Below are 25,084 nucleotides of genomic sequence, written 5' to 3'. Positions count from 1 at the left end.
TAATTTCTGTAAAGGAGAACTCGATCATCGTTTATGTGCTTTATATCAGAACACTTTATGTGCTAAATCTTTTCACGTGCTGATGCATCAATATATTCATCACTAAGGATTTAAAGCATAAATAAAGTGAGCCATAAATAATATATAATTAACGATTGCGTATCGTCTAAATGCGTGTGTGATGGACGGTGTTGATAACAGTTACCGTCGCTATCCGCAAATTGTTGCCCCGTTATCGGGTTATAAACGGGTCGGAGTTACGGTTCCGTCGAACCAAACCGGGTCGCCCGTCTAGGCGGAGTCTTGTTTGTGTGAGTTGATCTTGACCTTGGTTTGACCCGAAATCGCCAATCGAGATCGGCCCCTCCGCCTCCTGCCCGCCCCCTTCGACGCTTTCTCCCCTGCTCTTTTACAGTCGCGGCCCGTCATCCATGGCCGAGCGGGTCGAGGGATCCTCGCCGGCGGCCGCGGGCAAAGGCGCTGCTGGCCCCGCCGCCCCTCGCCATAACTTGGTTCGCACCTTCAAGTACCTGATGGGTTCGTCGCATGTGCTGCCCCTTCTAGATTGATCCCGTGGTTCTTTCTTGAAGTGATGTGGTTTATCTTCTTTTTTGATTTCAGCAACGCAGTTCTTGTCGAGGGGGATCCCATTCATATTTAATTCGTGGATCGTGAGGCACCTCACGGCAGCTGACTACGCGGTAATTTTCCTTCGTTCTAACTCAACTTCATGATCTTTCTTTTGTTGTTGTTTTTTGTATCCTTTGGTAATCATCACTAATATTCACATTTTAGAAAGTTCTGTGACCAAGTCAGCATTCTGTGGTTGGATTCTAGTAAAAATCGTGTTTTTTTTTTTGTTTAAGAGGTTGATAATCTAATATGATGATTACATATCGGTACAAGTTCCTGAGAAGACCAATGCACAGTTAGAAGAAAAATAAATCTGATCAATATTGTGTTTTCTTCACTAGTACAGTTTTTATATGGTTGTGCTAATTTGATTCGTAGAGTTGAATGATGAAATGTTCTCTTTTAAAGAAGAAACTAAAAGAAACTTAAATAGGAGTACTTTTCTTAAAACTTCTTTTGACAAATGGAACAGTATAAAAGAAGATTGTCCTCTAACAAGTTTTTGCCTTTTTTCATTTTTGTGGGAAGTAAACAAAGCATCAATTATGGCCCTGAGCTAACCACATGATTCAGTTCAATGAACTTGATAGTAAACCACAGGAATTCTTAAAATATGCTTACATTTCATTCTCCCACATAGGATTTATTAGAATTCATTATCAAAGAGCATGAAGACCTCTTTGCTCCTTAAAGGTTCCGCTTCCACTTCTAATAAAATCACTTTGTGCATGTAGTGATCACTGGAGAGAGGGTTCACCATCAACCTGCCACATATAAACAAGATACGCTCTTCAACAATCAAGTAGCAAAAGTATTAATAATTCACGTCAGCTGCCAACTTAAAGGAGTTTAAATTCACGAGATTAATTACTTAACAAAAGTAGAGATTTCACTAGTCAATGGATGCTCATTTGGTTAGGACATGCAAGTAGCAAAAGTGACTCTACGAAGCTAAGTTCAAGTGGTTCAGAATATGAATTTAGTTTTTCTATTCTGAACCTGAGTTTTTCTGGAGCTAAAACAGTTAGTGATTAGAGATGAGTGATATGAGTTCTGTATTTCTCTAACATATTATGGAATTAGGTCTAGTTAATATTGTCAATTAATTTTGTGGATTTGATTTTTCACACTTCTTTTTTGTGTTGATAGTTTCTGGAAGATCTGATATCTTCTCACGTTTCAAGCATCAAGTTCCAGGATTTGCTGTTTTCTTATATTTAAATCAAATATTTTTTATGTATTAAAATAATGTTCCAGGAAACCTTTGAATTATGTTCTTTTATATGTCCCAACTGGATACCAATCTAGTTTTAATCCTTTACTCCAATAGTTCTATTAATTGAATCTCTATGACTTGCTCCTTTGTTTTATTCAATTATTCTTTTGCAGCTTTATGCAGTACAGTTCCATCTTTTTATTACCTGCATCTTGTTTCTAAGTCGGGAAGGTTTTCGACGTGCATGCATGCGCACAGATATTCAACGGTATTACCTTTTCTCTATATGCTATATTCATCTAATTTTCTTTCGTATTTGTGACATTTATGACACTTATTTGATTTTTCTTTTTAGTATGAAAGCTGTATTTATTATATTGTGAAGATATTGAATTAATATGTCTAGGGGGACCAGAAAATATATATGAAAAATAGGTTTAGCATCTTCATAGGAATGAGAAAAAACAATTTAAGGTGGTTTGAATGTAATTATAACTGTAAGTGCATGGGTGAGGAGTCAATGAGATTTATGCTCGTGAAGGCAAACAAAGACAATAAGATTTCCAAAGTTTCTGATGTTTACATCAGCCATATCCCACGAAATATTAATTTCTCTGCTCATGAACTAGCAAATTTTGGAAGAGCCAACGAGTTCTCTTCTTTCTGTAATGCTAGTGAGATAGGCTTATTGCCTAACCCTCTAGCAAAGTTTTTGAATAAAGAGTTTCTTCTTTCTGCATTAAAATAAAGATTTATTAGAACTCTAGAAGTAACTCTAGGTATATGATTTCACTTGACCTTAAGTAACAGTTCCCTCGGTAAAGTTCAATCGCTGCAAGAGATCCATGTAGCTTCCCTAAATAGTTGGAAATATCAACTTATTATAGTTATTTTGTTTCAAAAATATCTTAAAAACCATTTAAGGTGGCTTGGTGTCACTAAAGAAGACCTCTAAATCTATGGGCGAGGAGAGTCAATTAGATATCGTGGGACTAAAGAAGGTTTTGTCCTTCTTTGTGGTCCAGGAGAGTTGGTCCATATTAAGTGTTAGATAGAAGAAGGCCAAAGAAGATTTGATTAACAATATCATGAAGGATATGATTGCATCTGGATTATCAAGTGTCCATGACCATTCATATATATTTCTTCCATGCATTCAGAATATTGGTAAATTGGCGTGGGTAGTTTTTTTTTTTTTTTTTTTTTTTTTTCTGATAGCTATATTTTAGTTTACTGTGCTGTTTTGCTTGTGCCATGCTTTTAATAGGTTAGTTTATGTAGTAGTGTTAATTTGTTGGATTAGGTTGGTTTGCTGCCGGCTATTAGGTTGAGTCATGATGGTTTGTAGAGCCTACTCAAACCCCACATAACTCTTTATCTTTTGTACAACAAATACATCTGGTGTGGTTGAATTGTCTGGTCAAGGTTGGTTTTACATCATGTCTTGTAAGGAAAATAAAAAAAGGTTGGATTTGGCTAATTCTCACTATCAAGAGAAAAAATATGCTTATCATGAATCCATTGCGATTTCAGCAGTTTGACTTGCTCCAGCCTAAAACTAATCAGTGGACCTGTTTGGGCCCTGCTGGAGTTAGGTTGACCCAAGGATCGGTATTATGTGCTATATCATTATTGTAAGGCAATGTTTTATTCTTGTTGCTGTAAGCATATTTAAATGTTTGACCATATGCATGTCTCAATCAATACAAAAAACAATTGGCAACATTTCGTGAGCAATTAATCTAACTGGTGAATGTATGTTGTGTTGCTTTTTTTTTTTTCTATTTATTCTGTTCTTTTTCAGTGTCATCTAAAATAAAAGGATTTTCCTAATTACAGGAATGATTCATCGATGGAAGAAAATGCTGCAAGATTATTGAAAGTAGCTTGGATGACATTTCCAATTGGCATCTTGTTTACCTTAGCAGTCTGCCTCATTGTGTTCTGGTTCCAAAAGCTCACTCCTTCAGATGCATATGCACAAGCTATATTGATCCATGGTATTTCCATGTCATCTGAAAGTTTCAACTACTACACTGTTTTGAGTGATTGGATGCTATTGATTGATATCAAGCAACAAATTTGTTCACACGAGCAGTTTGCATGAGTTTGCAATTTGAAATTTCAGGATCAAATCCATGAATCTGTAATTTTTATTTCTTTGTTAAATGGTGCAGTGTTCTACAAAGAATTGTGACTGACAATATAAAAAAATTTGCCACATGCTGGTAGTATGTGTCATGAAATAGATGCTGAAAAAGAAATTAGCTAGTCCCAGTTCTAGGAAGTCATATAATCTGTTACTGATGGCTGATGATGCCTGCCAAATGCCAAACTTAAAGAGTTCAAAAAAAGATACAGAACTTTCAAATTGTCCTGCTATCTCTCATATTAATACCATGTCAATCTTTATAGAGACCAAAATCCTTTATGAGACCTGAGTTTAATTTTTGTTTTTGTTTCTAAAAGTAAGCACCCACAATATGGTTGTACTTTTGGCTTTGGAGGAGAAGAGCAGCTAGCAATAGAATATTGCAGAAGGTATTATATGACAAAAAATAGTGTGTACATTCATAAGGCTAAGTGAACAATAATGAGACATACTGAAACTTTTCTGGTTACACCTACTCTTGGCTTTGGTTTTAGGGTACAGCTAGAATATTACAGAAGGTAGCATCTAGATTTAATTTCTAAAAGATTTAAATTGATAATGCTAACTGAAACAAAAAAGAAGCATACTCAATCTTTTGAAACTCGCATAGTTTTAGAAATCCTTTTAATAATGAAAATCTCTTTTGTACATTTGTTCTATACCTTTTATATGGTGCTTGTGACATTAATCTGTTGCACATGACAGGACTTGCTTGCATATTGGAATTGTTGGCAGAACCTCTGTATATTCTTTCTCAGAATTTGCTTCTCCTTAAGCTGAGATTGATAGTTGAAACTGCAGCCACTATACTACGATGCATGACGACCTACATCCTCATAGTTAGAAAACCTAACATGGTAAGACTGTATCGTTCATCACTTTGCATATTTGTCATAGACAATATTACTAATTTAGCTGTATAGAAGAAATGAAAATGATTATGTAAGTTTCATTAATTTCTATTTTCAATAGGTGAGATTTATTTTCTGATCTGTGCTTTTATTTTATCTTCTTTTGGGAAGGCACTTGATATATTTGAAAGTTTTTCTTGATATTGATATCATACTTTGTTTACTTGGCACAAACTTAGGAATACTTCAGCCAGTTACTGTTTCATGGATCATGTTTTATTTTAAAAATTTCTCCCTTTCTTTAAGATTTCTGTATAATACTGGCAGGAAAAAGCAATTGTGTTTGCTCTATCTCAAGCTTCATATGGAGCCTGCTTGTTGTTAGGTTACTGGGCGTATTTTGTATTCTTCTGCATAAATAGATATGATCTTTTTCCCTTCAGGTTTGACATTTTGAGTTGCAAGTTCTCGTCTTGTTTTTACAATAATGCTCGTATTGGTGCATTGAATTGTCCAGACGTGTTGTTTTCAGATTGTCGAGCTTGATGGACTATGATAAACATCTTTTGAAGATGTGCTTATTATTTACCGGTCAATCTTTTCGAAGGTTGGTTCTTCAAGAAGGTGAAAAGATGGTTCTTGTATGGTTTGACACACCATATAACCAGGCCGTATATGGCCTTGTTGATAAATTAGGTACATGACTATCAGAGACTTTTTAAGCAGTAAAGCAAAATTTCTGCAAATCTAATGATGAAGATTCATTGAACTTAACATGGCTTAGCAAGTTAGCATAAAGGTATTTCTGATTGTGGTGACATTTGCAGGAAGTCTAGTTGTAAGATTGGTATTTCTTCCTTTTGAAGAAAGTACTTATGCTACTTTTGCCAACATGTCATCAGGTCAGTTTGGCTAGGTAGTGGAACTCTGTTGTGTGTGTGCTTATTTGTTTGTTTGTTTTCCTTGGAATACATTATCAAAATATATATTAGACATCTGGATCAACTGTTGACTGGACATGCTTGATGTGATGATCATTTTTTAATCATGTGATCAGTTTTATATGAAGTTTTCTACTGGAATGCATTCTGGGTTTCTTTGGTTTGATAAGAGGAAACAGCCACCTTTCATATGGAAAGCTGCATATATCTGATCATCTTTGATCCTGTATTAATGTAAATCTTATGCAGTGTTTGACTTTTTTGTTTTAACTTCTCTACATATTATTAGACTAGACCAGATATGGACCCAAGTGCAAATTGCTGCACTCTGTTAGTTTGTTTTATTCCCCTGAGCTCTTTTACTTGCAATCTTGGCAGATCCATGCATAACATTTTGGTGATATTGACTTTGATCGAAAGGTCGGTCATTTATGGAAACTTTATTGTTAATGGTCATTTTTCCCATTATTGATGTTTGTTTGGATGTGATTGTATTCTAGTTAGTTTAAGCAGTATAACATTGTTGGCAGCAGTCAGATAAGCTAAGCAATTTCATGTTGACAGTCCATTGACTTTTTAAATCATTTTGTAGTTGTTGTTTTTACAGAACTTGATGCATTAGGTCCATGAGTTTCTGCATATGGGAAAGCATACACGAAATTTTTGAAGTTTCTTGTGAAAATTTTGCCAAAGATGTACATATGTGTAGTTTTCACTTGAAGTGCCTGCTGATATGTGTGTGTCTGATGCCTTGAATTTTTATAACATTGAGATCTTGTGTGTGTTCAACTGAACTTCAACCACATTCCCAGAATTTGACAATTTTCTGAGATAAAGGATGGGGAAAGTTGTTTGACTGATTCCAAAGGTCTTTAAGAGTAGTAATTTGGACTCATTCATGTGCAGGCTTTATCTACTGCTGCAAAACTGGGTGTGTGGTAGGGCAATCCTGTGTCTAATCTGGTACAATATACATTACCGATCTAAAGACAATATATTAATTAAAAAACAACTAAACTGAGGCACTTGATATCCATGAAGAAGGCGAGGAGGAAATGAAACCATGGATTGGAAGACGACTCTCAGCTGGAAGAATTTCTTCCATCACATAGAAAGACAAAAGAAGATAAGTGGGCCACAGGGCCTTAAAATCCAATATTCACTCTCATTGTCCTTGTCAGACATGTTTGCTTCATTTATAGATTAATAACTTAAACTACAAATGCTGGACAAGATAAGGACTCTGTATTATTTTATCAGCTGGAACTACTAACTAATCTAACGCCTCTTAAAGATGATATCGAATTGTATTTAGAGAAAAAAATGATAAAGCCCATAAAAATGACAAGACATCTCCTATACAAACCTGATATATTAAAATACTGCACAATCCTAAAAAAAAGTGCTCTAGTATAAACTATAATGAACTAAAAGAGAAATTGACTCTTAGATGAAATGCATCACTTCTCACTCTTCCTTGTGTCATGAAAAAGATTCTGCACAATTGAGCTCTCAGAAGTCCACACAACCAACAACAACAACAAAGCCTTAAGTCCCAACTATTTGGGAGTCCACACAGCCCACTAACATTACTCAGGCAGGTCTGGAGGCATTCTGGGTGATAATTGTATGGCTTTTGCAAAAAGTTCTGCTTGGTTTCTGTGCTCCAATAGGGACAATGACCCTTCAATCTTTTTCTAGTTACTACAGTGTTCAGTTTCCTTATGATTGTGCTCATACTTATTATAGTATGCTGCTTCTGGGAGAAATCAGCCATATATTTTATATCAGTTATATGTTTCTTGGCACATATAGGAATTTGATAAATCTTATTGTGTTCAAAGATTTTTTTTTTGCAGCATTTAGTTTTATCTTTTTTCTTGGACAGGTCAATCTTCACAAAGGATTGTTAAGTTAAGAAGTTCCCTTGTAGAGGCTCTCAAGGTTGTTCTGTTGATTGGTATGGTTTTATGCTTCTGTGAAACATTTACTCTTTTGCAAGCAGTGTGGTCTCTCTCCAACATGTACTTGGAACATAGATTAAGTCTCTTTGACTGTTATGTGTAGCCAAAGGTTATAGATCTTTCTTTTCTCTATAATACTCTGTGGGGAAGAATTTTGCTCTTGAATTAGGATGAGAATCATCAGTTTAACATATATAAACATTTACATATATATGCATATATACCTAATAAGACACCATTTAAGGGTAGCCTGGGGAGACATTAGTAGTTGCAATGGATTCATTTCAGCTTTTAACTTCAAAAAATGAAGCAGAACGTGAGTCTAAGAAATAGATACAATATAATCTGATTGTTCTTGTTATATTTCATTTGTCTTTAGCATGTGTAGTTGTGCTCTAAATGTTGACACTGAGGATTTTCTGGATGAGCTACTCTAGTCATCTCAAGTTAATTTTCTCTGGATATTTTATCAGAAAGAACAACCTTATTTTTGTTTTTGCTTTTTAAGAGAAACTGTAGGAGTGACCACACCAAATAAGCTAAGTACTTGAGGAAGCACCTTCAGTGTTTGAACATGAAACATTTCTGAAGTAGGAGCGGTACCAATCAAAATGATAGTATTTGTTGGTAGAAGATCTATGTATGATAGAATCTTTAAGTGATTCATGTCATATAAAATCTTTAAATTGGCAATACATCATTCTGCATGGCATGCTCTCTTGCCTTTCCATATCTGGTTGAGTGTTTGATTTCCATCTTTCATGATAACTTATTGTGGTCTGGTTGACTCTCACTAGAGTTTATCTGATGTTTCTGTTATATTTTAACTTTTGCAGGCCTCGTAGTACTGGCATTTGGTCCAAGTTATTCATATACTATTGTAAGACTGCTCTATGGGAGGAAATGGAGTGATGGAGAAGCTCCAGCTGCTCTCCGCTATTACTGTTTTTATGTCATTACCTTAGCCATGAATGGTACATAATTTGTTGTATTCCTGCTTGTAGATTTCCTATTAAGGTTTCAAATACGTTGTCTGACCAATCACTGATATCAAAACATATAGCTCAATACACGAACTTTTTTTTTTTCATTTTGCTAATTTTATTCAATGGTCTCAAATGATATAGGTGAGTATCCTGTCCCCATATACCAGTACCACATTGGTCAAGATTATCAAAACTGCTATCGAACCAATAATAAATCCTCAATTTCTACTTAAATCTCTGAATTCTTAAGGCCTTTTAGTTTTGATTTGTTCATCTTCAGTTTCTTAGTTAGGTATAGCTGGTATGATCCTTTTATTGCTTTTCTCTTTTTTGCAACTTTTAAGTCAATAAAGACAGATATCACCATTGTAATTCAGATCTATAATAAAAGGACAAAGAGATTAGCATAAATAAGTCAATGTTGATTCTCTTCTAGTATATTCTCCATTTCATACAACCTAATCCTCTGTTCATTAGAAAAGATATTTATGAATTTCTAGTTTAAGTTGATAGAGCTGGCTCACAGACAACTTACTTCACCAAACATCAAGAACCAATCCCAGCAATTAAGAATAAGAATTGTGTTGAAATGATTTCTCCCAATAAATGACTGCATACCATATTTGGAGCTTTTTGATAATTTTGATTTTTGAGCAAACTCAATTCTTATTTGTTGCTCATTTGCTATCTTGCTTTTTGGACCATTATGATTCCTGTGCAATTAACTAAAAATATAAGAATGTTCTCTGACTTCTTTAAAATTTAGTTAGATGACTACTTTTTAATGCATTTATGAATTATTACATCTGGAAAGATAGTTTATGTCAATGTTAAACACCAAGCTTCATTCTATGTTATTATATTAGGATTTAATGATCCTTGTTTCATTGTTCATTCATTAAGAGATGTCCTCTTCAATTTTAGGCCTCTATTATCTTTTGGGTCAAAACATATCCGAAGACGTGTTTTATTTTTGTAATGATTCGTGACGAAGAATTATAAGCATGTGATGGCATTGTAGTCATTTGTAGGGATGCTCATTTTCCTTTATCTTGTAAATATGTTCATTGATATTATTGTTATTATGTATTAAAAATCTATTTTACTGAATGCCCTCAATATATATTTAGCTGAAGCAAAGGATGGTTGTTTTTCTCTTTCTCTAGGGACATCTGAAGCTTTTCTGCATGCAGTTGCAAATGAGAGACAACTTAAGAGGTCAAATGATTCATTGCTTATATTCTCTGGGATTTACATAGCACTAAATGTCATTTTGATTCGATCTGCTGGAGCAATTGGGTTAATTGCTGCTAATTCATTAAGTATCCTTCTTCTGTAAGACCTTTTTCTCATAAACAATAAAGTTGAAGGCTGCACCAGAAGGCTGTGACCATTGCATTAAGTTTATAAAGAAACTTGTGCATCTGCAAATTTGTGTAGGAAGTCAACTGTTGCCTTCATGAAGTGTTGTCAAACATAGTTGTATATGTTACAGCTCATACATATGTAGATTTGCCATCTGTGTTTAAAGAACAAGCAATGTCTATAATCTTTTAGAAGACAGTAATAATATTTTCTTTAACTGTGACTAAGATATGATTCTAAGGATTATCTACTCTGCAGTATTTATCAGCAGCTATTTCCAGGTATGTAAGCTCATATACAATTTTAGGCGATACATGTATGCTAATTGTAAATAATTCTCCTTTCTGTGAGGGTTTGCAATTGATGATAAAATCTCTGCTTGTGTTTGTCAAACAGGACTCTTCATTTTCTTTTTACCGATGCTTGCCGTCTGGCTGGGAAGTTCTGCTTCTTTCTTACACAGCAACTGTCATATCTGAGAGAGTATTTTTAGACAAGGAAAACTTCTGGCACACTCTCCCTATTCATTTAGCCATTGGTTTAGCATGTTTCTGCTTCTCATCTATTGTCATGTATGTAATTTTTTCTTTTATGTTCATTTTTGGTCCTCAGAGGATCTTAAAATCGACTATATAATCTTCACTGCCATTTGGTGAGCTTAAGAAATCTAAGCTATTGTCTGTAAAACAGTTATTCTCGTGAGAAGCAGCTCATCAACAAAATCATAGGTATGCATAAACATACCGACTGAGAGAAGCTGATGAAGTTGTCTAGGATGGCTAACACCTCACTGTGAATTCCTTATCTCTTAATCCTTACAGTTATTCTTCTTTGAGAGCCTAAATAACTTTTTAACATCTATGATCTGCAGTCTTCTGAATGAATGACATGAATCTGATGTCTGATCTCTGTTCCTGCCGGAGAGAAGTATCAATGGTTTCTGGTAGGCATTTTCATATGAACTCCTCGACTGCTGTACTTCATTACCACAGGTTGATTGGAGATGGAAGATATACTTGAAGTTGCACATTTGAAGGACTTGATTCTTGGCTCAAATAAAGTTCCCCTTACTTTCTTGTATTACTTGCATTGCTCTTTCTATGAGTGAGGGAGAGAAGTATTTGTGTGTTCAACAGTGATCCAACTAAATTATCTGGTTGTCTGTGGGTGCTGGATGCCTGCTGATGGAGCAACACCCTGGGACCACTTTTGGGAGCCATTTTTGGTTGTCCATTAGAAGATTTTGTCCATTCAAGTGTAAATGCAATGCATTTAAAATTGATTTATATTTTTTATGTTATACTTTCTCAGACATCTGCCTCACCTTGATAAATTTTTTTCTTCTTTGCATTGGAGCTTTTCAAAGTTATGGCCAATTCTTTGAGACTGGTTTCTTGTTTGATCTATGTGCTATTCAGACACTTCCTCTCAGTTTTTCCCCTGGTTGGCAGTTGCATTTGTGTTTTAACTTTCTAGTTAATCTTCTGGTGTTGGAAATTTCAGTTGTACACTTTCTTTCTTATCATCTGCTGTGATTTCATGCTGTTTACAAGAAACCACAGCTGCAGTAATTCTTCCTCGCGGGAATAATGAGTTAGGCTATCTGATTTTTACGTTCTTTCGGATCCTTTCTGACCTTTTTATTTTTCCAGAGAAAGAAAAGATAGAGATGCAATTGGAGACAGATTGCATTCAAAGTTCAGAACATCTCCAACATAAGAGGTAAGATTTCCCTGCCACACTTTTGCAAGCATCTCTAACAGAAGTGACAAGTTCTTGTGTTAATTGTGCCAACTAGCTTATCCATGCAGTTTGAGGAACACGGCCAATACAATCTTATGCCTGTTTAATGCAGTGGGGAGGTTAAAGATTCGTGCTTGCCATCAGAAACCAATTTATATAGGCATTTCTCAATGGAACTGCAGGTTCGAGCTGCTGTCTATCAAATATCCACCAATTTCCTCTCTCCTAGATTTACGTAACTATTACAAATACCATATCCAGTTGTTGGTCGCCGAATGCGAAAGTGACACGATACATGGACTATGAAAGTTTGGCTCGCTGGCAACTTGAAGAAAACAGGAATAGCAGATTCAAGGAGATGATATCCACATCCATCACAACATAGTATCAAGGTTCATTATCACCCCTTTCTTCCGTAAAATCTTTCTTTCAAGAAGTGCTGCATTATAGATCGTCCAATAACGATTCTCCAGTTTAGGTGGATGAGGTGAAATATAACTCATATGCAGCAACTTATGAACTACATGCTTAAACTCATACAAAAACACTTAAATATGAACGAGTAGACCACTTTATTTCCACAGTCTTAAAAGTTTTAGATCCTTTTTTTATTGAGCTAATTCGAGTACCTGTATTTGCTCATACAGGAATTGAGAAAACTGAATCGACCCACTCGTGTGATCTTAATCTATTTAACACAGGAATTGCGCAGAGGAATTTTACCACCGAGCATGGTATTCTGTATCCATTGCAGTTTTGTTCAGTTTCATGCCATCCTTTCTTTCAAGAAGCTTAGAGTACCAACCAGCAGATAGCTTCGGCTTTCTTTTTCGGTTTTCATCGTCAAAATCCACATGGTACAATCCCAAACGAGATTGATATCCAGTCAAGAACTCGAAGACATCTATGAACGACCAAACAAAGTAACCTTTCACATTCGCTCCATTCCTACAAACAAAAGATCCTCCTATAAGTATTAACGATGATAAAATTATCATAATGTTTTAACTATTTGGGGTTGGTTATATCGATCTTTTGCTATCATTAAGTTCTAAAAAAATCATATTTTAAATTATATTAAGAACATTTGAATTTTTATTTATATTTTTAATAAAAGCTCAAAAAATCTTAATGGTAAATCTAAAGCATTAATTTCTATGTTTGGAGGCTTATCATATGCACGTAATCAAGACATCAATATCGACCTGATAGCATCGAGCATGCTACCGATGAAGCCATTCAGGTAATTGATCCTATCGGTGTCATTAAGGCCGCTCTCTCTCCTTCCTATGCCATAGCCTGATAGAGAAATTATAGTACTTGATGAAAAACAAAGCATCCTTTTAATCCATGATGAAAAGGCATTGTTTTGGGGTGGCTGAACTGACCATTTTCTTCAACAAAAAGAGGAGGATTTCCGTAGGCATCTCTGAGATACTCCAACATGTATTGCAGCCCCTGAGGATCGAATGATGAAGGTGCCGTAGGGTCATACTGTTTATGTTGCAACAGATGTTAGCCCATTTCAAGTATTCACGGTGAAGAAACTACATGGTAGGAAGATTAACTCTACTATTTTTACCTGGCCAGGTGTCTCATTCCTTGAAGCTGCATCGAAGCATCAGTAGTAAGTAGCTCACTACAGCTGAAAACACAATGTAAATCTGAACCAAAAGAGCAAGAGAATAACTTACTTATCATCAAGGCTAAGGAATCCATAGCAAAGTCGCGAAGACCCATCTCAGAAGCATTGATGTTATCTTTGACATATACTGAAGAATAGTGATTCACGCCAATGAAATCAAATAAGCCCTTTATTTGTTTAGACTGAGATTTGGTGAAGGATGGGAGTCGCGAGCCGACGATCTTCTTCATGACCTCAGGATAGTCTCCAAACACCAACGGATTTAGGATCCTAATAGTGGATGGCTCGTTAGAACACCATCGTGTGAGACTAGAAGATAATGCGCACTGAATTAAGTAAAATACCAGCCAACATAAAACTCAAGCATTCTTTGGGTTGCCTCAATGTCTGCAGAAGAGTTAGTGAGTGGATAATACCAGAAAGTGTATACGTTGATGCCTATAAACCCGTTTTGCTCTGCCTGTATAAAATCAACGTTGATATAGTCAAATGGTGGATAACACAAAGTGAAAAAGGCAAATGACTTACTTGATATTTGCTTTTGTATAATTTGACGATCGATGCATGGGCTAATAGGACGTTGTGAACCACAATGTAGGGCTCTGTCGTCGAATTTCCTATGGTGCAATTGATGCCAAATGGATAAGAGCATCGATTTGGTGGAAGTATTCCCACGTCATATGCACCCAGTGACATTATATTGGGTTCGACAACAGTCGTCCACCGAGGAACTCTGTCACCAAAATTCTTGAAGCAAACATCTGCAAATGCTGTGAAATCATCCCTGAAGCATATCTTTACATATCAGCTTAATTGGCTGAGATTATCACAATTACTTTGGGGATTGAGGAAGTTTACTAATGAGTAATAACAATGAAGTATGCTAGTCATCGAAGGACATCTTACACCATTTTGGGGCTCAACCATCCTGAATACTCATCTTCAAGTGCTTGGGGATGGTCAAGATGGTATAGTGATACATGAGGTTTGATTCCTACAGCATTCAGAATAAATTTATGAACAAGGATTGGATATTGACTATCATAAAAATCTATTCTCAGTCAGAAATTAAATTCAAATCTTAAATATCACATTGCTTACTGCTACTTCTTCTGGAAATAATTGTTTCTTGTTTTTGTTTTTTAATCTTTCTTGCAGCTGTTATGTGTTTATATAATTGTGAAACATATAATTATCAAGTATGAATTATCTACTTGGATCATGCACAAAAGAATGTCTTATCTCTTTGAGTATGCAAAATATACATTCTCTTTTTTTTTATCTCTTATTATTCTCCCTCGTTTATCATTCATCTAGCTTCTTTGCAAAAGATTGATTTAGTTTTAATTATAGAGTTTGCCAGTTAAATTTAATATTCGGAGAGTAACACTCGGGAGTGATTTAGCTATGAACAGATACAGTTTGAAGCTTATTGGATAGTTTCATAGTTCATTCCAATCTAGTTCAAGAAATGATTGCCTCACTAAAGGTATAATTTCCAAGAAGAGAGGTTTAAGCATTTTTCATACATGATCATTCATCAGTAGTGTTGATTTGTCATCTAATTGGTTGGCTGTTCCAGTTGAGAGGCAGATTATAATTGCATAATCACACATACTGAAAACACACTTAAAAGAAAGACTCACCATATTTTACTAGCTCATCAATCAAGTTGTTGTAAAACTGTAAGCCTTTAGGATTAACAGCTCCTCTACCATCTGCAGAACAAGTAACATCACATAAACAACACCACTTTTGTATGAGCTCTAAAAGTTTCGATCAAGTCATACTTGGGATAAGTCTGGACCAAGAGATGGAGAATCTGTAGGAGTCCAGTCCTGTTTCAGCCATCAGCTTGACATCTTCCTGAAATATTACCTCACTTGTAAAAAAGACTCACCCCTAATGATTAAGCCTATGTCTTTGAAAATCTTTTATCTGGATACTCGTTACACGAGCTTAATAATCTTAAGCTTAGTGGTGGCTTATAAGAAAATTTGTATCTTAAATTGCAGTAGGCCATGGTTTATATATATCAGAGAAGACTTCTTGGATCATAAATAAGCAAAAAAGTTAATAACAGAACTGGTAGCTAATAAACTTACAATAGGGGGAAATGTCAATATTGGTATAGCTAGAGCAAGAATTTTTCTTTTTCCTTCTTGTTTCTTGTATTGATGAGTTTGAGAACTTGAAGAACCAACTGATCACACATTTATAAACTTTGGTGGTGTTCCTTCAACATATCACATATTTTAACAAAACAATCTTTTTTCATCCTGAAATTGCTTTACTGAAATAGTGTAACTATTGTTCATATATCCCATATTCAGATAAGGAAAAGGGCAAAGTTTCAGAATAAGTTTCTGATGACTGCAATTGTCCTCCTAAGAATTCAATAAATGGTTTTCGATGAAAATTCACCAAAGTAATCATCAGCAAAACTCAGAAATCTACTTCTTTTTTTTTTCAAGTTTCAACACGGGAAAAACCCACCTTATTAATATGTAAACATAGAGGACTTTAGAAATGCTGGCTATGTCATACATATCTCATTGGCAATTATAATTGGACAAATATGAGGAGAAAACATTAGTGAGGGATGTATGAAAGTATGCTTAAAGCTTCTAATATTGTGATCAAAAGTGCCCCTTCTTTGACTTTTATGGGACAGCATAAGTGCATATTTTCTTGAAACCGAGTTGTAGGTGAAAAAACAGGCTATTGCATCATGGTCAATTTCCGATCCAAGAACTGGTCAGGCCATGTAGAGGCTAAAAGTTTACCAGGCAGAGAAATCTATGATGAGTAGTCTTTGGAGAAAAGGTTTATAAAGAAATTTAGATCCCCTTCTTCTTGTGACCATATATTTCCAAAGGGCTCCCTATCTACCACACAGTTGTAAAGAACGAGAATTTGAGTCATGGCCATTTTGCTTCCAGTGAAAATATAAGCACTTAGGTATGATTAAAACCTTTTGTATGTGTCCTATGCATAACCATGAACAAACCAAGCTACTATATATTTACTTTTACAACTTAAGAAGAAATTACTACATATATTACTGTTCTATTTTATGTTTGTCTTCATAGATGGCATTAACATGGGACATGTTGTGATTTCTATGGATAAATCCTTCTTCCTTTTTCCACAGTGTTGGAGCCAGAAACATGGTTTGTCAAGACAATTTGGCACGATAGAACAAGGAATTCGAACTAGTAATTTTGTGACACCTTTAAAATGTAGAATTCTATTTTCTTTTTCTTTTTTTTCCCATAGATTAAGGTAGAAGTTGCAGACCTTGTATTTGTGGTAGCCATCGGAAGCCACATCTCCTGTGCTCTTGTCCAGCATTCGCCCTGAAACATTCATCATCCCGATTCAAATCCCCAAGTTATTCATCCCAAAAATAACAACAAATTACAAGAGTTCCAGATTTCAAACTCTTTGTGCATGGAAATTACTTTTAACATACTATTTATTAGTCTGGTAAATAATAATACCAAGTGAAGTAATTGAAGAGGAAACAAGGAATGTTCACCTGCATGGGTAAAGGTATCCCAAATGCTTGGTTTCCTTCCATCCTCAGATACTGCTCCCTCCACCTACATATGCAATCTCAGTTATATACCTTTTTCATCTCCATCCCCCTTCACCACTTTTCTCTCCGCAATCTCTCATGTTCTCTCTGCTATATCTCATATCAAGAAAAACTCAAGAAGATGACTAATAGATGGAGTGATGGGGGCAGTCTCACACATAGCTAGGTAAGATTTGCAGTAAAGCATGTGAGAGTGCACTGAGTGATACCCAGTAAGCATCATCAAAGGGGGAAAACATCCTTCTTAAGAATCTATAAAGAACAGGTCATGGACGGTGATCGAGGATTTTTTTTAACACCCCCACTATGGAACGAGATGAGAAGCCAGTGCGCAGAGATTTGCCTGATAAGACGACGTCCCAGCTCCGAAGATGAAGTCTGAAGGGAAGTCAGCTCTGCTGAAGCTGGGCTCCGTCAGCTGCCCCGAACCCTCTGCTAACGAAGACAAAAACAGCAGGAGGACCACTCCTAGGATTAGCAACCCTTCCCTCATCTCCTCTCGCTCGAGTCTCCGGAGAGCACGAAGGTGAGGAGGAGGAGGAGGAGGAAGAGGAAGCGGTCAAAGCCGCGCAAGTAGCCGTCCGGTGCCGGCGCCCCTCTTGTGCTGCTAGTATTTTATTTGAGCATGGCGCGCAAAAAGATGGCCTTCACGAAGATGATAATGGTCGAATTTTGTGGGCGAAGTCAATGGAAGGGATAATATTTTGGTCCTACATTTTTTATTATTTTTTTAGTATACAACTCCTCATTGTTTATTGATACATAATATATTCACAATCAGAAGTAGACAACAAAACGAACAATTCCTTATGAACATCTAATTCTTTATGAGAATAGTTTGTGTATTATTTCTTTTTTTCAAAGAATATATTCTAAACAATAGAATTTGAGCCCATCCTTATCGATTGGACTAACAAACACCACCTTTTCAAATATGTTAGTACTCCTCATTGTTTATTGATTTTTAGTAATTGATAAACATATTTAGTACTATATCATGATCAAGAAGTAGACAACAAACAAACAATTCCTTGTGAGCATCTAATTCTTGATGAGAATAGTTATATATTATTTTTTTAAAAATAAATAATAAAAATAAATTTTGAACTCAAAACCCATAATGTTACGTAAACTATCATCGACTTTTCTCAAAAAGATTTCCTCGTATAGTTAAGAAAATTTTACCGGACTATAGTTATTAATTATTAGTAAAGCTCTATAAAACTTTTAAAAGAAGACCTAATTTGATGGTCATGACAACTATAATTATTACCATTGCGTTAAGCAGTCAAAGAGAGAAAGTGGCATCTACACTTGGTTTAAGATTGGATTGGAGACTTGTGGGAAACATCGTGTCAGCCAGAACATGAAAGTCTCTTTTAACGGTGGTTTTCTCTTTCATGCTTGTCCCATGTATGACCTGCGCCGGTCAGACAGGAAGAAGAAGCCAAAATGTAGATGGAATTTATTGGATGAAGAGCATACCACAACTCTGGCTTTGTTGATGAATGGAGTTGGTCAGACATGCGATGAACACCGCATATTTTTGTATTAATTTTGATTTTGATTTTATTGAGATCCTCCTCAAATAGTGTTAAAATTTATTAGATGAGATTTTAAATTTTAAGCTGTTGTCTGTAAAAGAGTTATTCTCGTGAGAAGCAGCTCATCAACAAAATCACAGGGTATGCATAAACATACCGACTGAGAGAAGCTGATGAAGTTGTGTAGGATGGCTAACACCTCGATGTGAATTCCTTATCTCTTAATCCTTACAGTTAGTTATTCTTCTTTGAGAGCCTAAATAACTTTTTAACATCTATGATCTGCAGTCTTCTGAATGAATTGACATGAATCTGATGTCTGATCTCCGTTCCTGCCGGAGAGAAGTATCAATGGTTTCTGGTAGGCATGAACTCCTCGACTGCTGCTGTACTTCATTACCACAGGTTGATCGGAGATGGAAGATATGCTTGAAGTTACACGTTCGAAGGACTCAATTCTTGGCTCAAATAAAGTTAGTTCCCCTTGCTTTCTTGTATCACTTGCATTGCTCTTTCTACGAGTGTGGGAGAGAAGTATTTGTGTGTTCAACAGTGATCCAACTAAATTATCTGGTTGTCTGTGGGTGCTGGATGCCTGCTGATGGAGCAACAACACTCTGCGACCACTTTTGGGAGCCTTTTTTGGTTGTCCATAAGAAGAGTTTGTCCATTCAAGTGTAAATGCAATGCCATTTAAAATTGATCTATATTTTTTATGCTATACTTTCTCTCGAACATCTGCCTCACCTTGATAAATTTTCTTTTTCTTTGCATTGGAGCTTTTCAATTCTTTGAGACTGGTTTCTTGTTTGATCAATGTACCATTCAGACACTTCCTCTGAGATTTTCCCCTGGTTTATTTTTTTGTTTTTCAGAGAAAGAAAGAAAGGAGATGCAATTGGAGACAGATTACATTTAAGTTCAGAGCATCTCCAACAATAAGAGGTATGATTTCCCTGCCACACTTTTTGCAAGCATCTCTAACACAAGTGACAAGCAGTCTCAGTTTAATTGTGCCAACCAACTTATGCATGCAGCTTGCAGAACAATCTCATGCCTGTTTAATGGAGTGGGGTGGTTAAAGATTCATGCTGATTCAAGGAGATGATATCCACATCCATCACAACTAGTATCGAGGTTCATTATCATCCCTTTCTTTGGTAAAATCTTTCTTTCAACAAGTGCTGCATTATAGATCGTCCAATAACAATTCTCCAGTTTTTGTGGATGAGGTGAAATATAACTCAAACCACTGCAGGAACTTTTGAACTACATGCTTGAACTCATACAAAAACACTTAATATGAAGGAGTAGACCACTTTATTTTCACAGTCCTACCAGTTTTAGATCCCTTTTTTTATTGAGCTAATTCGAGTGCCTGTATTTGCTCAAGACGAGAAAACTGACTCGTGTGATCTAAATCTATTTAACACAGGAATTGTGCGGAGGAATGTTACCACCGAGCATGGTATTCTGTATCCATTGCAGTTTTGTTCAGTTTCATGCCATCCTTTCTTTCAAGAAGCTTAGAGTACCAACCAGCAGAGAGCTTCGGCTTTCTTTTCCGGTTTTTATCGTCAAAATCCACATGGTATAATCCGCAACGAGATTGATACCCAGTCAAAAACTCAAAGACATCTATGAACGACCAAACGAAGTAACCTTTCACATTCGCTCCGTTTCTGCAAACAAAAGATCCTCCTATAAGTATTAACAACGATAAAATTGTCATAATGTTTCAACTATTTGGGGTTGGCTATATCGATCTTTTACTATCATTAAGCTCTAAAAAAATCATATTTTTAATTATATTAAGATTGTTTAAGTGTTTATTTATATTTTTAATAAAAGCTCAAAAAATCATGATGGTAAATCTAAAGCAATACTTCCTACGTTTGGAGGCTTATCATATGCTTGTAATCAAGACATCAATATCGACCTGATAGCATCGAGCGTGCTACCGATGAAGCCATTTAGGTAATTGATCCTATCGGTGTCATTAAGGTCGTCACTCTCTCTCCTTCCTATGCCATAGCCTGATAGAAATTACGGTACTTGATGAAAAACAAAGCATCTTTTTAATCCATGATGAAAAGGAGTGGTTAAACTGACCATTTTCTTCAACAAAAAGAGGAGGATTTCCATAGGCATCTCTGAGATACTCCAACATGTATTGCAGCCCCCGAGGATCGAATGTTGAAGGTGCCATAGGGTCATACTGGTTATGTTGCAGCAGATGTTAGCCAATTTCAAGCATTTACAGTGAAGAAACTACATCATGGTAGGAAGACTAACTCTACTCTTTTTACCTGACCAGGTGTCGCATTCCTTGAACCTACATCGAAGCATCAGTAGTAAGTAGCTCACTACAGCTTAAAACACAATGCAAATCTGAATCAAAAGAGCAAGAGAATAACTTACTTGTCACCAAGGCTAAGGAATCCATTACAAAGTCACGAAGACCCATCTCTGAAGCATTGATGTTATCTTTGACATATATTGAAGAATAGTGATTCACGCCAATGAAATCAAATAAGCCCTTTATCTGTTCAGACTGAGATTTGGTGAAGGATGGGAGTCGCGAGCCAACGAACTTCTTCATGACCTCAGGATAGTCTCCAAACACCAATGGATTTAGGATCCTAATAGTGGATGGCTCGTTAGAACACAATCGCGTGAGACTAGAAGATAGCGCACACTAAATTAAATAAAATACCAGCCAACATAAAACTCAAGTATTCTTTGGGTTGCCTCAATGTCTGCAGAAGAGTTTGTGAATGGATAATACCAGAAAGTGTAGACATTGATGCCTATCCACCCATTTTGCTCTACCTGTATAAATGGTAAATGTATAAAATCAATGTTGACGTGGTAAAATAGTGGATAATACAAAGTGAAGAAGGCAAATGACTTACTTGATATTTGCTTTTGTATAATTTGACGATCGATGCATGGGCTAATAGGACATTGTGAATCGCAATGTAGGGCTCTGTCGTCGAATTTCCTACTGTGCAATTGATGCCAAATGGATAAGAGCACCGATTTGGTGGAAGTGTTCCCATGTCATATGCACCCAGTGACATTATATTAGGTTCAACAATAGTCGTCCATCGAGGAACTCTATCACCAAAATTCTTGAAGCATACATCTGCAAATGCTGTGAAATCATCCCTGAAACACATCTTTACATATCAGCTTAATTGGCTGAGATTATCAAAATTAGTTTTGGGATTGAGAAAGTGTACTAATGAGTAATGATATTGAAGTATGCTAGTCATCGAAGGACATCTTACACCATTTTGGGACTCAACCATCCTGAATACTTATCTTCAAGTGCTTGGGGATGGTCAAGATGGTATAGTGACACATGAGGTTTGATTCCTGCAGCATTCAGGAAAGGAATAAATTTATGAACCAGGATTGGATATTGACTATCATAAAAATCCATTCTCAAACAGAAATTAAATTCAAATCTTATGTATCACATTGCTTACTGCTACTTCTGGAAATAATTGTATCTTGTTTTTGTTTTTTTAATCTTTCTTGCAGCTATTATGTGTTTACATGATTGCGAAACATATAATTATCAAGTGTAGATTATCTATTTGGATCATGCACAAAAGAATGCCTTATCTCTATGAGTATGCAAAATGTACATTCTCTTTTTTTATCTCTTATGATTTTCCCTCGTTTATCATTCATCGAGCTTCTTTGCAAGAGATTGATTTAGTTTTAATTATAGAGTTTGCCAGTAAATTTAATATTCAGAGAGTAACACTCGGAAATGATTTAGCTATGAACAGATACAGTTTGAAGCTTGTCGGATAGTTTCATAGTTCATTCTAATCTTGTTCAAGAAATGATTGCCTCACTAAAGGAATAATTTCCAAGAAGAGAAGTTTAAGCATTTTTCATACATGATAATTCATCAGTAGTGTTGATTTGTCGTCTAATTGGTTGGCAGTTCCAGTTGAGAGGTAGATTATAATTGCATAATCACACATACTGAAAACACACTTAAAAGAAAGACTCGCCATATTTTACTAGCTCATCAATCAGGTTGTTGTAAAACTGTAAGCCTTTAGGATTAACAGCTCCTCTACCATCTGCACAAGTAACATCAAATAAACAACACCATTTTTGTCTGAGATCTAAAAGTTTCTATCAAGTCATACTTGGGATAAGCCTGGACCAAGAGATGGAGAATCTGTAGGAGTCCAGTCCTGTTTCAGCCATCAGCTTGACATCTTCCTGAAATATTACCTCACTTGTAAAAAAGACTCACCCCTGATGAATAAGCCTATGTCTTTGAAATTTTTTTATTTGGATACTCCTTACGTGTGCTTAATAATCTTAAACTTAGTGGTGACCTATTTGTAGCTTAAATTACACTAGGCCGTGGTCTATATATATCAGAGAAGATTTCTTGGACCATAAATAAACAAAAAAGTTGATAGAACTGGTAGCTAATAAACTTGCAAAAATGTCGGTATTGGTATAGCTAGAGCAAGACTTTTTTTTTTTTCCTTCTTTTTTCCTTGTTGATGAGTTTGAGAACTTGAAGAATCAACTGATCATATATTTATAAACTTTGGTGGTATTCCTTCAACATATCACATATTTTAACAAAACAATCTTTTTTCATCCTGAAATTGCTTTATTAAATAGTGCAACTATTCTTCATATATCCCATATTCAGAGAAGGAAAAGGGCAAAGTTTCAGAACAAGTTTCTGATGACTGCATTTGTACTCCTAAGAATTCAATGAATGGATTTCGATGAAAATTCACCAAATTACTCATCAGGAAAACTCAGAATTCTACTCTTTTTTTTTTTTCAAGTTTCAACAGGGGAAAAACCCACATTATTAATATTTAAACATAGAGGACTTTAGAAATGCTAGCTATGTCATATATATCTCATTGACAATTATAATTGGACAAACATGGGAAGTAAACATTACTAAGAAATGTAAGTATGCTTAAAGTTTCTAATATTGTGATCAAAAGTGTCTCTTCTTTGACTTTTGTGGGACAGCATAAGTGCATATTTTCTTGAAACCGAGTTGTAGGTGAAAAAACAGGTTATTGCATCATGGTCAATTTCCGATCCAAGAACTGGTCAGGCCATGTAGAGACTAAAAGTTTACCAGTCAGAGAAATCTATGATGAGTAGGCTTTGGAGAAAAAGGTTCATAAAGAAATTTAGATCCCCTATCTATCACACAGTTGTCAAGAATCTGAGTCATGGCCATTTTGCTCCCTGTGAAAATAAAAGCACTTAGGTATGATTAAAACATTTTGTATGTCCTATGCATAACTTAAGAAAAAGTTGCTCTATACATTACTGTTCTATTTTATGTTTGTCTTCATAGATGGCATTAACATGGGACATGTTTTGATTTCTATGGATAAATCCTTCTTCCTTTTACCACAGTGTTGGAGCCAGAAACATGTTTTGTCCAGACAATTTGGCACAATAGAACAAGGAACAAGAAGGGTCTAGATTGGAACAAGTAATTTTGTGACACCTTTAAATGAAGAATTCTATTTTCTTTTATTTTATTTTATTTTCCATAGATTAAGGCAGAAGTTGCAGACCTTGTATTTGTGGTAGCCATCGGAAGCCACATCTCCTGTGCTCTTGTCCAGCATTCGCCCTGAAACATTCATCATCCCCATTCAAATCCCCAAGTTATTCATCCCAAAAATAACAACAAATTACAAGAGTTCCAGATTTCAAACTCTTTGTGCATAAATTATTTTAACATATTATTTATTAGTTTGGTAAATAATAATACCGAGTGAAGTAATTGAAGAGGAAACAAGGAATGTTCACCTGCATGAGTATAGGTATCCCAAATGCTTGGTTTTCTTCCATCCTCAGATACTGCTCCCTCCACCTACATACGCAATCTCAGTTATATACCTTTTTCATCTTCATCGCCCTTCACCACTTTTCTCTCTGCAATCTCTCATGTTCTCTCTGCTATATCTCATATCAAGAAAAACTCAAGAAGATGATGAATAGATGGAGTGATGGGGGCAGTCTCACACATAATTAGGTAAGATTTGCAGTAAAGCATGTGAGAGTGCACTGAGTGATTCCCAGTAAGCATCATCAAAGGGGGAAAACATCCTTCCTAAGAATCTATAAAGAACAGGTCACGGACGGTGATCGAGGATTTAACACCCCCACTATGGAACGAGATGAGAAGCCAGTGCGCAGAGATTTGCCTGATAAGACGACGTCCCAGCTCCGAAGTCGAAGTCTAAAGGGAAGTCAGCTCTGCTGAAGCTGGGCTCCGTCAGCTGCCCCGAACCCTCTTCTAACGAAGACAAAAACAGCAGGAGTGCCACTCCTGGGATGAGCAACCAGGCTGGTCTCCCTTCCCTCATCTCCTTTCGCTCGAGTCTCCTGAGATCACGAAGGTGAGGAGGAGG

General features: G+C 35.9%; 2 protein-coding genes across 3 annotated transcripts; one reads left to right on the top strand and one right to left on the bottom strand.

Moving 5' to 3' along the window:
• The first annotated feature begins 323 nt into the window (after positions 1 to 323).
• Positions 324 to 11,420, top strand: LOC135627795 (uncharacterized). Of its 2 annotated transcripts, none has more exons than XM_065134106.1 (15): positions 324 to 537; positions 622 to 701; positions 2,023 to 2,117; positions 3,689 to 3,849; positions 4,707 to 4,858; positions 5,180 to 5,295; positions 5,385 to 5,548; positions 5,680 to 5,754; positions 7,682 to 7,753; positions 8,594 to 8,731; positions 9,910 to 10,065; positions 10,337 to 10,389; positions 10,505 to 10,680; positions 10,799 to 10,900; positions 10,980 to 11,420. In XM_065134106.1, the coding sequence occupies exons 1-14, from the start codon at positions 432 to 434 to the stop codon at positions 10,857 to 10,859; spliced, it is 1,605 nt and encodes a 534-aa protein (XP_064990178.1). In that variant the 5' UTR covers positions 324 to 431; the 3' UTR covers positions 10,860 to 10,900; positions 10,980 to 11,420. The 2 variants fall into 2 exon arrangements, with proteins under 2 accessions (XP_064990178.1, XP_064990179.1); XM_065134107.1 differs by having other exon boundaries at positions 380 to 512.
• A 979-nt stretch (positions 11,421 to 12,399) lies between these two features.
• LOC135587008 (uncharacterized) lies at positions 12,400 to 25,052 on the bottom strand. Its single transcript, XM_065131537.1, is given in 26 exon segments — positions 12,400 to 12,799; positions 13,057 to 13,150; positions 13,240 to 13,345; positions 13,434 to 13,459; positions 13,546 to 13,766; positions 13,841 to 13,992; positions 13,995 to 14,280; positions 14,403 to 14,490; positions 15,143 to 15,214; positions 15,287 to 15,362; positions 16,797 to 16,855; positions 17,038 to 17,101; positions 17,441 to 17,651; positions 20,099 to 20,323; positions 20,581 to 20,677; positions 20,754 to 20,859; positions 20,951 to 20,976; positions 21,063 to 21,283; positions 21,358 to 21,485; positions 21,488 to 21,812; positions 21,935 to 22,022; positions 22,676 to 22,747; positions 22,817 to 22,892; positions 24,242 to 24,300; positions 24,480 to 24,543; positions 24,878 to 25,052. Coding segments are annotated over 26 exon segments (3,333 nt in total). The 5' UTR covers positions 25,040 to 25,052; the 3' UTR covers positions 12,400 to 12,570.
• Between the last annotated feature and the right edge of the window lie 32 nt (positions 25,053 to 25,084).

Source organism: Musa acuminata, chromosome BXJ2-11 (genome assembly GCF_036884655.1).
Source record: "Musa acuminata AAA Group cultivar baxijiao chromosome BXJ2-11, Cavendish_Baxijiao_AAA, whole genome shotgun sequence".
Lineage (NCBI taxonomy): Eukaryota > Viridiplantae > Streptophyta > Magnoliopsida > Zingiberales > Musaceae > Musa > Musa acuminata.
The sequence above is the reverse complement of the archived record's forward strand: the minus strand, read 5'-3'. Positions and strand labels throughout refer to the sequence as shown.

Coding starts and splice junctions, on each gene's coding strand:
- LOC135627795 (XM_065134106.1), top strand. CDS start 432: ATGGCCGAGCGGGTCGAGGGATCCTCGCCGGCGGCCGCGGGCAAAGGC. Junction 2,118..3,688: donor ATGCGCACAGATATTCAACG/GTATTACCTTTT, acceptor TCCTAATTACAG/GAATGATTCATCGATGGAAG. Junction 5,755..7,681: donor TTTTGCCAACATGTCATCAG/GTCAGTTTGGCT, acceptor TTTCTTGGACAG/GTCAATCTTCACAAAGGATT.